General features: G+C 40.3%; 1 protein-coding gene across 1 annotated transcript in view; it reads left to right on the forward strand.

The window, feature by feature from the left end:
* SLC49A4 (solute carrier family 49 member 4) overlaps nt 1–14,477 on the forward strand; it is a 68,920-nt gene extending 54,443 nt beyond the window's left edge. Inside the window, exons 8-9 of the mRNA XM_054278245.1 lie at nt 7,949–8,131; nt 11,250–14,477. Of these exons, the coding sequence (XP_054134220.1) occupies nt 7,949–8,131; nt 11,250–11,365 (299 nt within the window). The 3' untranslated portion in view covers nt 11,366–14,477. The remainder of the gene's footprint in view (nt 1–7,948; nt 8,132–11,249) is intronic.
* The last annotated feature ends 1,329 nt before the right edge of the window (nt 14,478–15,806 follow it).

The raw sequence follows: 15,806 nt of genomic DNA on the forward strand, positions 1-15,806 counted from the left end.
GTTGACAGTGGACTGCCAAGTAGTTATTTGCTGTGTGGTTTTTGTAGAGCTTGAAGATGTGCAAAACAAAAGCAGATATCATTGTGGGGCATTTCCCTCATTCATATTTTTTAAATTTTTTGGTTGATTTTTTTTTCATCTAGTGTTCTCTTTTTTCCTCTTTTTTTCCTTTGCTTTTTTTCTTTTTTTCTAGAAAAGGTCCATAAAGTACTTTTTATTCCAGAGCCACTTTGGAGGCAGCACTGAACACCTGCTATAAAGCCGGGGTTGTGTTATTCAAGGCAGGTTTTGATGTTGTCAGAAGGTTCATAGGCTCCTCCACTTCCTCCTGTCCTGTGGCAAAGAGCACAAGTGTTGGGCTTGGCAGTGCTGCAGGGCCAGTGATGGATCTCAGTCCACAATTTCAGCCTTATTCAAATGCTGAGGCAGAGCAAGCAGGGTTCAAAACTGACATGAAAATTTGTGGGGGTGTACATTTGATCTTCCAAAGAGGTTTTCCCTTCCAACCGTGTAGCTCCCATTTTGGGAGGGACTTCCCCCTCCTCTCTTGGCCTGCCTCCAGTGTTGTTCTCTTGAACAAGTCAGGCTTTGCCATCTTCAGCAATACCTAGGAACTGCTGAAATATCCACATGATCTGAAGGATTGCTGGTTCAGTTAAAAGGCAGCTCTTCCACAGGACAAATCAGTCATTTTGGGGAGGAGACAGGACACCTTTGGGAGCCTTTGTACTGGCCCAGGCGTTGGGGCAGCTTCACCACAGAGATGAGGTCTGGTTAGATGGCATCATCATTGGCTGCTGTATCTCACCTAACAGCTGCTTGATCCATGAATTAAGTTTACATCTATAGGCAGACCCTGACAGCAGTTTCCCCAGGTCCAAACCCAGTCTTTTCCTTTAGCATGTGAATATTGGGGACATGAGCTCATCTCCCTCTTCTGAAAACCCTCTGCTTTTCTCCCACCTGGGCTCAGAGCAGGCAGTAGGTGGATGTGTTTTTATGGAAGTGTAAAAAAGATGAGAGAGTTTGGCCAATTATTCACCCTAAAAGAAAAGGAAAAAAAATCTCAATATATTTGTTTTTAAAATACAAACAAACCAAAGTCCCCTCTTAATTGGTGTTCTTTGTGGCGATTTTAGTAATGTCTGTTTTAAATACTGGGGAGGGAAGGTATTTGAAAAAATGGTCACAGCAAAATATATTTTCCTCACCTTGTCTGTATAATATTCTCCTAATTCCTTTTAAATAGGCACAACGTCATTTAAAGATATTTCCTACAAAATGTAATTACTTAGAATGGAGACCTTTAATGCAGTTATTAAAAATCAATGACTGCATTTGTGGTTTTAAATTATACTGTTTAGGATTGTTTGTGTTGAGTAATGCCTGCATTGCTTGGTATTTGCATAATACACTCCATTTTTCCTCCTCCCATGGAGGAAGACAAGTTTTGTGTCATTTGCTGACTTCTTAATGTAACTCCAAAAGACTTTATAAAAAGTGTAGTCATAGTTGTATATATGAACCATAACAGCCAGTGTGGGGAAAAAAGAAAGCAAGGCAATAATGATGTAGTGCCAGCTACTATATCATCTATCTAAAACACCTCTCATCAGCTAATCACAGCTCTCCAAAAACCTTGATTCTGGAATTGGTTTATATTTTAAGCAAGCCTGAATTTTCTTTTAAGAAATTTTAATTTTAATGTATATTATTTGCATTTCAGTTTCAAAGACAATTTTATGTACACATAGAGCATTAAAATAGTTTTCTCCATTGAATTCTCAGTGCAGCTGCTGATCTGTTTCCCTTTGCCAAGTTCATTGTTAGTTTGCTTTATACTGAACTTCATTATGTGAATTTATGTACAATGGGATACTTCAACCCAAAATAATCGTGTAAGGCATTGTATTGCCAGTTTCAGTATCTTGCCACTTTGTATTGCTGGTAGGATCTCTGGATACAAATACCAGCATTTTCCAAAAATTGATATGCAACACTAGTTGCTTGCAGCTCAGATTGAATGTTTTCGGTGTAGCATATCAAGAATATTCTAATATTTATGAGGACATTCAGCAGAAGTTTGCTTTACAAAATCTTTTCTAGTGCTGCATGGCAGACACTGAATACAGTGGCAACTCCATAAGCTGATGACTGTGTTTAGGTTAAGCAGCCCACACTTTTATTTTCAGGTTCAACAGATTGAACATTGTAAACACATCTGTCTCTCTGTCCTCATCTACAAAGCACAGAAGAAGAAAGGTGTTAATAATATAATACTGATAGGTGTATTATTTCAGTTTAATTTCTTTACTATAAACAAGATGTGCTTGGTAAGTGTAAGGCAGGGGAGCCCAGAGGATAAAACAGTGGCCTGAAAACATTAACCTGCTTAGGGCTTTGGGCAAATCATTACCCCAACTCCTGCTGTGCTTTTCTCACTCATAAGATGGGAATAATGACCCTTGTTTTGCTGACAGCTTCTTTAACTTCACAAACAGAAGAGTGCCTAAAGAAGAACTAATTTAGGTTATTTTCTTTTAGGAAACAGTGTTTATTAGTATACAGTGCTTGAAATTTGGGAGAAACATTTCAGAGATGAGTATCTATGAATCTGGGCACTTTAAATATCTATCAATAGCAAACCTCAAATATTGTATAATTTCCAGCCCTCTCCTCTTTCATTTCTTGAGGCTTACTCAGTAATTTTTGTACTTCTTAATTCTCCAAACTGAATGCTCTGCTTTCAAAGCAAGTTCCACTTGCTTTTCTCATGAGAAGAATGTAGAACAAATCAAATTTGATCAGATTTTTGGTTACTTTCAAAACTATATCATGAGATAGCAATTTGATCAGTGTGTGCTGGAATGGAAATCCAGGCAATGAAACATTTTGATGTTATAAATGTGCACTACAGAGACATCTTTCTTCTATTGTGTTTTTTCATTCCTATAAGTGAATTACAGTAAAATTTACTGTCTTACCTTAAGGGAGTCACATTTCTCATGGAAAAATTAAAGATTACTTCTTCCATGACTTTTCTGACCATAGCCAGTAGCAAGAGTTAGATTATAGGGAGGTTTCATTCTACTTTAATGGACTTTAGATTTTGGCAGGAACTAACTTGAATTGTTCAAATTGGTCATGGGGATACTGAAGCACTGAAGTCAACAAAGCCTGCATCCACATGAGGCATTATCCTTTCACTTTGATGTTTGCAATACAGTTATAATGGGCACTGACAAAGTGCCCTAGATCTCCACAGGTTTTGCTCTAAATTGTGTGCTGCTTCCAAGAGAATATATTCCCTTGTATTTACTCTCCTGTTTATTTCTAGAAAATTTGTGTGAGTTTTGGCTGAGTGTGTCTCAAAAGAGAACTGTTACAAAATGCAGAGTTCAAGAGATTCTGGCAGAGGAGTTTGGAAGGAGATGCTGTACCACGTGCTTGCCCTTGATACAGCATTTCCTGTGTAAATTTATCTGAAAACTCTTCTTTTTAAGAAATGGTAATATTTCATATTCTTTGTTAAAAATCAGCCAAGATACATGTGCCAATGGTTGATAAGAACTGGTCACATCAGTTGAGGTCCTTCCATCAGTTTCATTTGGGTTTGGATCAGGCTCTGTAGTTGTACATTTAGTGATGGTATAATTTAAGAGTAAATTGCTAAACATGTTGCAGAATGTCCTGGAAAATTCTTGAAACTTGTTTGTATGTCAGAGATGGTTGAGTCTCCTTCTGCTGCATTGCAAGCTCATCTGAGGACACCAAGTGAAGGCTGTCATTTAAATCACTTCCCTGTTTGAATTCCTAACTTCCCCCCCAATATTTTTTTTAATTGGTAGAAAGCTTTTGCCACAGCTTGTGGCTGGGAGAAGAGAAAGTTTTTCTGGGATGTGGGCATGTATTTGCCATCCAGTAGCTCAAGGCCTGTAGGAGATAACCAGTCAGGAACCTTCCTTCTTGCCACTTTCACTCCTCTTTCTGCTAAGCCACTGTATCACCCTCAGTCCCAAGTCATCTAACTGGTAACATCTCTAGTGCTATTATCAAGGCACATTTTATTCCTTGCTCCCTTCCTGGCCAGCAGGATGAGTGCTGAGGGAATAGCAAGGGTTACCTCACACCTCAGGCATGAACATGACATGATGAAACGTGGCTTGAGCCTCCTGCTGCAGCAGCTCCTGCCAGTTCTCTGAAACAGCTGTGCTGTGGATGGGTTTTTTGCCTTTGCTGAACTTTTTGCAGTGGTCAACCTGAGAAATAGCTGCTTAATGCACACAAACATCTTTTAAACTATTTCAATTAATGTAATGTTTTAAGAAACCTAGCCCAGTTCCATTGTTGATGTCCATAGCTGGCATTGTCTTGGATACACAACTTTGCACAAAACTTCATAGGCAATTAATTGATTCCTTTTCCTAACAAAAAGTGATTTTTTTAATAGTAGTAGCATGACTCCAGTGTATGCCTATCCAAGTTACTTGTTATTCTTTAGGACATAATGTTAGCTTCTTGGTGAATCATCTCTTTTCTTTTTTTTTTTTTTCTTTTGTCAGTGCTTTCAGATCCTTATATTCATTTCCAAGGACTGTCATTAAGATTGTCTTAATTGAAAGAACATTTGCTGTAACTTGAGCAGCTGTTCCTCTGCAGTGTGAAATCGTGGTAATTGTTTGTGTTTGTTCAGCACAAGGTCTCTGTGATGGAAAGCAAATGGTCCCTGTTAATAGGTGGTATCTTCCTGCTGTCCTGTCATCCATGAGCTGGAGTATGAGATACACTCTTTAATGTGTGAAATAAAAAACAAAAACCACTTCTGAACTCTGATTTTACTTGTTTCTAGGACTTACTTTTCTAGAAGTATGTATCTTATCTTTGAGTTCCTGTCAACAACCAGTTGGATTTGTGACTCAGTTGCTAAATTATTTGTATAGCACTCAGGATAACCCTGGCTGATTTACAGATGCATGAGATAAAAAGCAGTTTCCCATCACTACAATACGTACCATTTAAAGAAGGCTTTCAGATGTGCACATCTTCCTCATTTTCAGAGCTTCTTTTTGTGGTTTCCCAGTTAGAAGCTATCATTTCCATTTGATGTTAGAACTTAAATAGGCATCTACTGGATGCTGTATTCTGTCTGTCCTTTTGCTGTGACATTTCTGCTTATTAATTCCAAAGGTGTGTGTACCTGTACCTCTGCACAGACCTTGCTTTATCAGTACCAGCTGTGGTCTCAGCTGAGGTGCTGCTGTTGGTATTCAGCTGGTAGTTCTTGGTGTGCACACACAAGGCAGGGAATCCTTTGGGGCAGCCAAAGGGTGAGGCCAAGGCTGGTTTGCTCCTCTCAGTGTGGAAGTGTGAGATGTGTGCCAGTGGGTATGTTCCTGTGAGTGTCCTGACAAGAAATTTGAGAGTGTTGTGTCTAAGGTGCAGAGTTACTGCCCTTGTTCACTTGTGGTCTGATCATCTTAATACCTTGCAGTGCATGGTGAGCAATGATGTAATTCAACTGGCATATTTTAAACTATGCAAATCTAGTTTGAAGACTTCTCATTTTATGGAAACCTTGGCACCTACTGTATTAAACAAAATCTGAAGTCTTTAAATGGCTGCTAATTTTTGCTTTCATCTCAGTGACTCTATGTTTCTGGAAATTATATGTCTAGACATTGTCTCTGTTCAGAGGTATGAGTTCCCTTTTCCTGGCTGTTGCTCCTTCTGGAAGATGTTTCAGCCCTCTTGCAGAGGTGTTTCTTCTGACAGTCTGTTCACTGTTCCACTTTCAGTGATGCTGTTGTGGCTTTCAGCAGCTTCTCAGCTATTTCCACTGTTTGAGTTTCTGATACAGAATTACAGCTGAGTGCCACCTTCCCTTCTTTGAGGGAGGTTCTGAAAACATTCTTCTCTAGAAGTTACAAGTCTATCTTTAGATATCTTCAACTGAGTGTAGTAATAAGGGGCAAATATTAATTTGTCTTAAGAGATTCTTCTATTTCATTTATGTGTTGGTCTCTCAAGCCAATACAAAAATTTCAAACCGCTGAGTGTGATTGGATATTCTGGCTACACACGACAGCACTTAGAGAGATTTAGAGCAATATGCAGCAGTGTTTGAGGTGAATGGGAGTTCAAAGAGTGCCTCATGAAACTTTAAATACTGGTGAGGACTTGCAGCAAAAATCTATGGATCTTATAACTAGGGAATCAGGTCTTCAGTGTTAGCTAGAGGAGGGCATTAGGAAGAACATCCTAATGCTGTATGGGTTTTTTTCTTTCCTCTCTGTCTCCTGGACATATCTTACATCAATTTCTTTGATTTATTCTGCAGTTTGTGACAGGAGAATTCAAGAGTAGGAAAAGCTACCATGGTTTTTTTGAGGGGGTTGGTTTTGTTTGGTTTTGCATGTGTTTGTTTGTTTTTCTTACAGCTCAGAGTACTGTGGTATATTCAAAGTGGGGCCACCTCTCCCTCCTTTTTCCTGTCTCAACAAGTCCTCTGTTGAAAAAGAAATGTCCTTGTCCCTTGGAAGCAAACCACATGAAATAGAGGATGTAATAAATAGCCCTTTCTGCTTCTTAATCTCTTTATTTCTTTTCCATGATTTTTTATATTTTATAAAGCTGTTTTTTAATTTTTTTTAAGCTGAACATTTTGTGCTTCCTAACAGTTTCTCAGTTGAAAGCTTGAGCAGTGCTTAACAAAAGATGAAGTAGAGCTGTTTCTGTTCTCCCCTTTCTAAGACAAAAGTGTGTAAATTAAACTGAAATATCTGCACACAAATATATTTATATGAAAAAAAAAATTCTAAGGATTTTGTACCATAGAATCTTTTCACTGCAGTGAAGACATTATAAATAATTCACCTCTGACTTCATAACACTTTTGTTTTTGAAATACTTTTCTTTAGGGTTTCTTAGTATTTTGGTGGGAGCCTCAGAAATTATTCCAGAGTTTTCTGGTTACTTAAAGCCTTCTGATAATTTCCTTTTTCTTTTTACTTGGACAGTAACCTCAGGTTATTGAGGTTGCAAGTCAGGAAATCTCCTGTGTCCAAGACAGCACTAAGAAAAAACTTACGTATATTTCTAAGTAGATACTAAATTTTTGTGAAGTTTTGTGGTTTGTTTTTTTGGTTTTGGTTTTTTTTTAGTCTAGAAATAGCTATAATAAGTTTATTAAAGGATAATATAAGTATATTAAGCTTTTGTATTAAGTACTGTGAAGTATTTGGCAGAAACTGTAGAACAAAATAGCTGAGGTTGCTGAAGAAATGTCACATTTTTCTGTTGGTTTTTCCAAGAAAAACAATTTGCTGTACAGCAGCAAATGATCTGCATTATCAAATGTGTCCCGTTCCTGTCAGGAGCTGGGTGCCCTTCATTTCCTTTTGAAGCCAGAAGGGATTCAACATGTTGCAGCTCAGGCTGTGCTGAATACTAATGTCTTGATAGCTGGTAGATCATTAGTATTTATTTGTAAAATGGAAGCAAAATTAGTTTTGACCTTTAGAGCTAAGTCAAAAGGTTAATCCATGTCCATTTCCAATTTGGTGCATTAATTGCTCCCTGTCCTAATTGTGTGTAGGACAATATTTTCTGTTTGTTTCAGAGGTAAATTAAACTGTAGGTGATGCTTTGCATTCATAATTTTGTTGTTTGTTTTACTTACAAGTGAAGTCCAAATCACTGAATGTATCTTCATGGATTCTGTTTGAATAAATAGATAAATAAATCAATCACTATTTCTGATTTTTTTTCCACAAATCAATGCATGCATTCTTCCTAAGGCTTGTGGGATGTGATGTTCTTTTTGATACACAGAGGGTAAAAATAAGATTATACATTTTTTGGGTATTCAAATATTAGTATTCTTGGCAGCTCTGAATAGGAGGGGAACACACCAGCATGAAATTAATAACTGGTTTTGTTTCTGTCATAGCTACACTGTACACATCCTGCATTTTGCTGGGCATATTCCTCAACAGCAGCGTACCAATATTCTTTGAGCTCTTTGTGGAGACAGTCTACCCTGTTCCAGAAGGAATAAGCTGTGGAGTTGTCACCTTTTTGAGTAATGTGTTCATGGGAGTGCTTTTGTTTTTCCTCACATTCTACCATACAGGTAAGAAATATAAGCCACTTGAAAAATTTAATACTCCTTAAGGATATACCTTTGTCAGTAAAAGGAAGGATTTGCATGTACAATTTCTGTTAATAACCTAATGTTTGAATCCAAGCAAGGGCAGCAAGGAAGGAGAATTTTAATCATTCTTTTCTATATGCATGCTTACAAAAATGAAATTTCTTAGATGCAGGATAATTCTACTTGAATCTGCTGTAGCCAGAAACCACCAAGTGCACACTGTCATCAAATCGTATAAAGGCCTGGGTAATGTGACCATTAATAATGTTTGTACCTGTGGGTGGTGAGAACCACAGTAAAGCTCACCCAACCTCATGCTCTTGGGTAGAGCAGAAATGCGCAATTTAAAGCCAGCTTTGTTCAGAGGATGTGGTCCCACTGCCCAAAGACAGAACAGGCATTCCTTTGGGAAATCCCATGGCCTATTCCAGCTCAACAGGATTTCACTCCAGGTTTTTGTCAATTCATTCAGACTTTCTCGTCTCTCAAGTATTATTTGCTTCCTCCTAACTCATAATCACAACTTAAAACTTGCTGTTTAGTAGACTGTAATACATATTATTACTCTAAGCTGTAAAATAAGAACCCAGCTTGCTTTCAAAGGGAAGTGGTCTTTATTAATGGTTTTCAAAGACACAGATTTTTTTTCTTTGTATTTTGTCATTATGGTAAACATTTGCTTCATGGTGTAATATTTGTAAACCATTAGAAAATGTAAGCTTTTATGTATTATTACTTCTTAAGATGTTGTATTTTATAACTAAGAGGAGAGTGACAAATTTCAGATTGAATTCTGCTATAAAGTATCAAGGTTTCAACCTGGGGCAAATTTTCAGCATGGTTTGTCTTTCTGCCAGGAAATTGCAAGCAGGATGACAACCTTGTTCCAGATTGTGGTCTGTGAACACAAATGGAGAGAAATTATTTAATTTTTTAATACTGATGCTGAACTGTATCATTGTAAAATCTGAATGCCATCTGGACTAGCCTTGGGTGGTGTGAGAGCTCGTCTTTACATTTTAATGTATACTTTTGATATTAATTGACGTGAACTCTGTTCACACATACTATTGTTTCTGATGTCTGTACCTGAGCTGGAAAGATGACACACAATGTTCAGAGAATTTTTTCAGTGTTTGGCATTACATAATAAATGAGGAAGGGGATATGGAGTCTCACTTCTGATGAAAAAATTACAATAGAGTGGACTCATTCCCCCATAAATAGAGTATTTGGGACCATTTTTTATCTCTCATATTTCCTTCCCTACAAGATACCAGTAAATGCAGGTTAGGATAAACCTGAAATTGGTATACCCATACACTTAAAACATTTTCCCTATTTCTCCAAAAGGAAATAAAATAAAGTAATTTGTGCTTAGGAAAATCCATTCTTTGATAGAAAATATGAGAGAGTGTGTGGTCACTGGGGGGGATCAGTGCCAGGGGTGCTATTGGCTCCTCTGATTAAAAACATCCGTTAGAGGGTAGATAATGATCTTAATCATTTGCTTTCATTTGATTCAAATACATCCTGTAATGGCATTTAAGGAGCTTACAGATAAACCAGAACTCAGTCAAATTCATCTTGTTCCCTTGGTCTTTCCTTTTAGCCAAATAGTCTTTCAGTAGTTTTCATTCCAATTTCTCTTTTTCTCCCTGTACTGATATTGCAAATGCTGTGAAGGACCCAAGCCCTGGAAGCTTTCCAGCGCACTGAAGATTTTGGTTCACCTAGCAGAGTGGGGATGTAAACCTTCCTGAAGCTCAGCCCCTAGTGCTGTGCCCCAAAGCTGCAGCCTCTGGATGAGGTTTCCTTTGCCTTTCTGCAGGGATTTCCAAGGGAAAAACAAAAGAAAAATTACCTTTGGCTTCACATGATTGATGCATTCCCTGCATTGCCAGGGCTGGCACAAATTCTAGATCAAAAAAGACATGAAGTATTCCCAAATTAAACTTCATCTTTTAGGATATTTGAGTTAAAATCTGTTTAATTAAATTAAGGAGGAATGTTGTAAGGAAAATAATAGCAAAGCATTTGCCTGTTGACTTCTGGCATCACATAAGTCTTCTCCAAGCCTAGGAAATTTTTACTATGGTTTTAATAATAATACTGCCTAAACATATCCATAAGGGTTTTTGGGGGATCAGGGAGAATGTTGTTGGAAGTTACTGGTTTTGGAAGACTGATTTTTCAGGCTTTCTGACTGTTGTCCTTTGCCTTGTTTAAAATAAATCATGCTTTTTCTTTCATCAATATAAATTGCAGATTTAAGAAAGTAGCAGTGATGAAGCCTTGATTTTGATTAACTCAGATTTGATTAACTCTCCTGGAGGGAGAGTTTAGATTCTGTAAAATAATAATAAGAGAAAAATAATAATAGTAATAATAATAATGGAAAATTTGAAAAAAATGAGTAAAACACTATCCGGTGAAATGAATGTTTCGTTAGTAAATTGACACATGTAGAAAAAAAGAATTTGTTGTATTTGTTTGAAAAAAATGTGACTCAAACTGCTAATTATTAGTCAAATATCAGATGATAGGATTTCTTGAGTACAGAGCACAGACTTCTAAGGACAGTACGTTATGTCAAACAGCTGAAAGGGCCTATTTTTGCAATGACTTTTAAATTGAATTGGTTCCATTATGCACAAGTTTCTTCTGAGGAATTGGTTTTCCCTTCTTATACAATGTAGCAGGTTTGATTCAAAATCAAACCCAGTTTCATCTATGCTTTTAATTTTAGTTCTCAATCCATAGAAATCAAGGGACTAATGAGCACAGTCTTTGGAAGTGGTTAATTCTCTATTAGCAATGATAGATTTTTATTCTTTTTCCCCTGTTCCCTTCATTGGGAGGTTGAATAAGGAGGATTTCCATTAGCTGGAGGCATTGGCTATAAATATCTATAACTTGAGGTGTCCATGGAGAAGGCTCACAGACCAAGTTAACCGTGGATCCATCGATTGGGAGCTGTCAGGATTTTGTCAGCACACAGCGATTTCCTTCAAACCTGCCATCAGTCCAAGTTTTGGTCTCTTTAAACCCAGAACATGTTTGATAACTGAGGCTGGGTCTCTGTTCTGCTTTACAGAGTTCTCCTGGTTCAACTGGTGCCTGCCAGGGTCGTGTCTGCTCAGCCTGCTCCTCATCCTGTGCTTCCGCGAGTCCTACGACAGACTCTATCTCGACGTCGTCGTCTCCGTGTGATCACCCTGCACTGGTGAGGGCTTGGAAGAGACTGGAAGTCGGCTTTGCAGTCTGCACATCTGCCTGGATTTGCACAGCTGAACAGCAGAAAAACAAAGAAATTTCAAGACTTAATTGTGGCTTTATTTAGTGAGGGTGAGGGATAGGTTGTTCTTATGTTCAAGACCATCTTGATTTGCCATAAATGTGGAACTGGAGTGGTGATGGAGACACCAAAATGCACAAAGAGAATCTCTCTGCTGTCCAGGTCCCTGTGCAGGGCTGGGGCTCTCTGTTGGAGAGGCTGTTGATGTAGCAGTGAGGTGTATGTTGTGTGTGTGTGCCTGTGTGCTGACTCACGGTTATACACACCAGGGTACCAGTAATCTTCAGAGTCTTCTATCAGAATGAAAATAGGGAATAATCTTAACAAAAGGAAAAAAAATAAGAAAGAAAACAAAAATCATTTCAAGATCTCTTTAAAATCACTAGTCATTTATATTTTGAATGCTCATTAAACATTTAAGCTAAAATGATTCGGTGCTTGTACACTACATTTACATTCTAATAAAGTGGGTTCTGATATAAGACACTGGTACCAGGGTTTTTAGCCATACTAAATACCCCAAATAATCCTTGCAGTTTTATTAGAGGTGTATGTTACCACCCTGGAGCACAAGTAAACAATAGCTTTAGCTGCCACTGAATCCCAACGTGCACCCACAGTCATCTCTGAAATGCCACCCTGGTTCCTGATATGGAGCATCTGTGGTGTACTGGAGTGTCACTCTAGGTAAATGTTGCTGTTCTAAAGGCCACCACTGTGTCACCTTTCCATCCTCCATCTCCAGTACTGCCTTTTTACTGTTTGTGCCACTGAATACTGTGGGTGTGGATGTCTGAATCCTGCTAGCTCTCTCCTGATACTCTAAGGTGTGTGTGGTTTTTAGGATTAGTTTATGACTGAGGGTGCCTAAACAATATTGCTTGTAACCCAAGTCTGGAGAAATCACTGTTTCCTAAAAAAACCTTTCTAGTCGAGGAGGTGCATTGATGGCGAAATGACAATGAGTTTGACAATGAGTAACTCACGAGTTCTGGCATATGGGAAATTATTGCCAGATCTTTTTATCAGTACTAATCTGTGGTCATTCTGGCCCTTACTTGAACATAAATATTAAAGACACTTTGAATAGTTTTTTAACTCAATTTTTAAACCTGCTAATGATTTCTTAATTATATTCTTAGATTTCAGTTCAGCATCATTTAAAATATTTCTGTATGTGTGTGTGTGTGTGTGTTCTGTGCTTTGTGTTACGGAGATGTGTTTGTGTGTATGGGGGCGTGCATATTTATATCAATGTATACACAAATAAAACTTATATATATAAGAGATACATATATATATATATATATATAAGTTGTGCAAGGGTATGTGTTTGCCTAGGTTTACTGCAGGTGATCCTGCCTGGGGAAGGTGATGTGCCCTTGTTTGTACCCAAGCCAGTCACTGCCGTGAGTGGGAAGCGTTGTGCACGGCCTGCGACAGGGATTCTTTTCAGGGAATGATTTCCTGTCCTGGCAGTTCTGTGGCAGGGGGTGGGTGCACGTGTTGGAGGAGGCTCTGCATCTCCAGAAGTTGAATCAAGCACCCTCTGCTCCTGTATGGGGCTCTTCTTTGCCCCTGGGGCAACACCAACACGGTAAGCTCACCCAAATAAACCCAGAACTACCTTTCAGACATGGATCTGTTCCTTCTGCCTGCTCTCCTTTTGTAGAGAGAATACACCTCTAAGACTTAACTCAGGAGTGTATCTGTGCAGTAAAATAAAACAAGCTGTTCCCTGCTTTTATGTTTTCAGAGCAATTGATGTCCTTACTGTAGTAACTGAAAATGGATTTAGCTCATTGCTTGTATCAGTTCTGAATAGTCTTTCCTGTCTTGAAGCAGGTTCTTTGTGGTAGTGGAGCTAACCTGCATAGGGAAAATGAAATCAGTCCAACCAGCACATTCAGATCCACTGGCATCATCCCTTACTTTTCAGATGAGTGGTGTTAACTGTCCAGCTTCTTTTTACTATGTTTTAGTGCCTGGATTAGTTTCAGTATCCAGTAGCTGCTGCTACCTATTGTCTCTGAAACCAGGGATCGTTTGCCAAGAGTCTGGAGTTGCATTGTCATGGCAGAACTGCAAGCTGGGATGGCTCTCCAGAGCTCTGTTTCTGCAATGTACTGTAGCTATATAAAGATTAAAATTGCTGTCCTGAGTGACAGAGATTTCTAACCCTTTCACTGTCCTGACTGTTTTAAGATGAAGAAGCATTTTACACAATGCTTAGACTATAACCTATTCTTCCTCTGTTCCAGAAGGCATCAGACAATTTAAAATATTTGTCAGTGCTTCCAGATGCAGGCTCTCTGTAGTCAGGGGGACAAGTGAACCTCTTGTTTTAAACCCTGTTGATTGTTTTTCTGAGTCAGAGTGAATGGCTCACTGTGGCTCTGATGCTTTGGTAGCTGTTGCTCTGTGTGGTGAGTTGACTGTGGGAGGACACCACGTGCCCAGCAAAGCCACTCTGTCATTGCCCTCCCCAGCTGGGCAGGGGAGAGAAAATACAATGGAAAGCTCATGAGTTGAGGTAAGAACACTCACCAGTGACCATCATGGGCAAGGCAGACTCAACCTGGGGAAACCAGTTTAGTTTACTAGCAATCATATCGCAGTAGGATAAAGAGAAATAAAACCTGATCTTGAAAACACCTTCCCCCATCCCTCCCTTCTTTCCAGGCTTAACTTTACTTGTGGTTTTCTCTCCCCCTTCCCCTCAGCAGCACAGGGGGACAGGGAATGGGGGCTGTGGTCAGACCATCACACATCCCCTGAGGACTCCTCACATCCTTCCCCTGCTCCAGCATGGGGGGAGACAATCCTCCACAAATTTCTCCATTGTGGGCAGGGACCTTTGGGAACAATCCTGCCAGCAAACCTGCTCCAGCCTGGGCTCCACTCTCCATCCTGCCAGGAGTCTGCTCCAGCAGGTTTCCCACAGCCTCCTTTGGGCATCCAGCTGTGGGGCACGGGGTTCTCCACAGGCTGCAGGGGAATCTCTGCTCCCCATGGGCCACAGCTGCCTCACCATGGTCTCCATCACAGGCTGCAGGGGAATCTCTGCTCCAGTGCCTGAGCAGCTCCGGCCCCTCTCTCTGCCCTGCCCTGGGTACCTGCAGAGCTGCTCCTCTCTCCAGATGTACAGTCACTTCCTTTCCCTTCCCAATCTCTTATCCCAGAGGTGTTATCACCATGGCTGGTGGGTTCAGCCTTGGCCAGAGCTGCATTTGTACCCTGGCTGGGCTGGCTCTGTCCCTCATGGGGAGCTCCCACTGCTCCTCACAGACACCAGCCCTGCAGCCCCTCGCTGCCAGAGCCCTGCCACGCTGAGCCCCTGCCCTGGCACTGCAGCTTGGGCTGAGTCACAGCCACCAGCACCTCTGCAGGGTGGGAAACCTGCTTGGGCTTCACAGGCACTCTGCAGTCAGGGCTCAGCCCGAGTTCCCAGCAACTCTGATGGAAATCTGCCCATGTGAAAGTCAAAGGATTGCTCCCAAGTTACTTGAAGTTGTGCAGGACATGGCTGCATTCCACACACACAGGGTTAAATTTAGGATTTTATTAGATTAGCAAGTCTGCTTTAGGATGGAAGTGAGGATTTTAAATGTGCTTGCTGAGATCTCTGAAAAACACTTTATCCCCATCTGTGCTCCACAGCAGCATCCTTCTGTGGAGGAGCAGGCCCTTTCATGTCAGTAACACAACCCACAGAAATATTTTTTGGATAAGCATTGCTGCATGGTCACCCTTGTTTGGATTTAGCAGGAGTCCAAGCTGCCAGGCTCCCTGCACTTCTTTGGAAGTTTGAGTTTGAAGCACAGGGAGAGCCCTTAGCAGTGCAGATGCAATGAGCAGGAGTGCAGAATAGGCTCAAAACAGTTCATGCTTTTCTTCATAATCAAAGTTTGAAGTCTCTCTAACCTGAACCAGCCACAGCATTGGCTGCTGTGTGGCCTGTGACTTGCCAGCAGAGGAAGGTGCCCTGAGGAGCCCTGGAATATTCCTCTCTTTGTGGCCTGTGAGTTCAGAGCCCCGAAGAACACAGGTAATGGTGTTGTGGTTCATGTTGGGAATGCTGGGAGGTTGCTCCATGGTGACCACTCTCTCCTAATGGTTATTGTAAACATTTGTTTGGCTCAGGGACACTCCTGGTTCAGCTTCCAGTGCTGCTGCCTCTCCTTCTCCTGAGCTCTGGAGCTGTGCAAGCTCCCATGCTGCTCATGGGGAGCTCAGGATTACAAAATGCAGCAGCACTGGTTCCTGGCTCTGGTCACTGCTGTTACCCATTAACTCCCTCTGCCCTCCCTTGGGGTGCCTGCTCCCCTGAGCTGGAGGTGTGGGGAGGAGCTTCCT

This window comes from Melozone crissalis, unplaced genomic scaffold (assembly GCF_028551555.1).
Source record: "Melozone crissalis strain CALT ecotype California unplaced genomic scaffold, PUWL_Pcris_2 ptg000023l_1, whole genome shotgun sequence".
NCBI classification, from domain to species: Eukaryota; Metazoa; Chordata; class Aves; order Passeriformes; family Passerellidae; genus Melozone; species Melozone crissalis.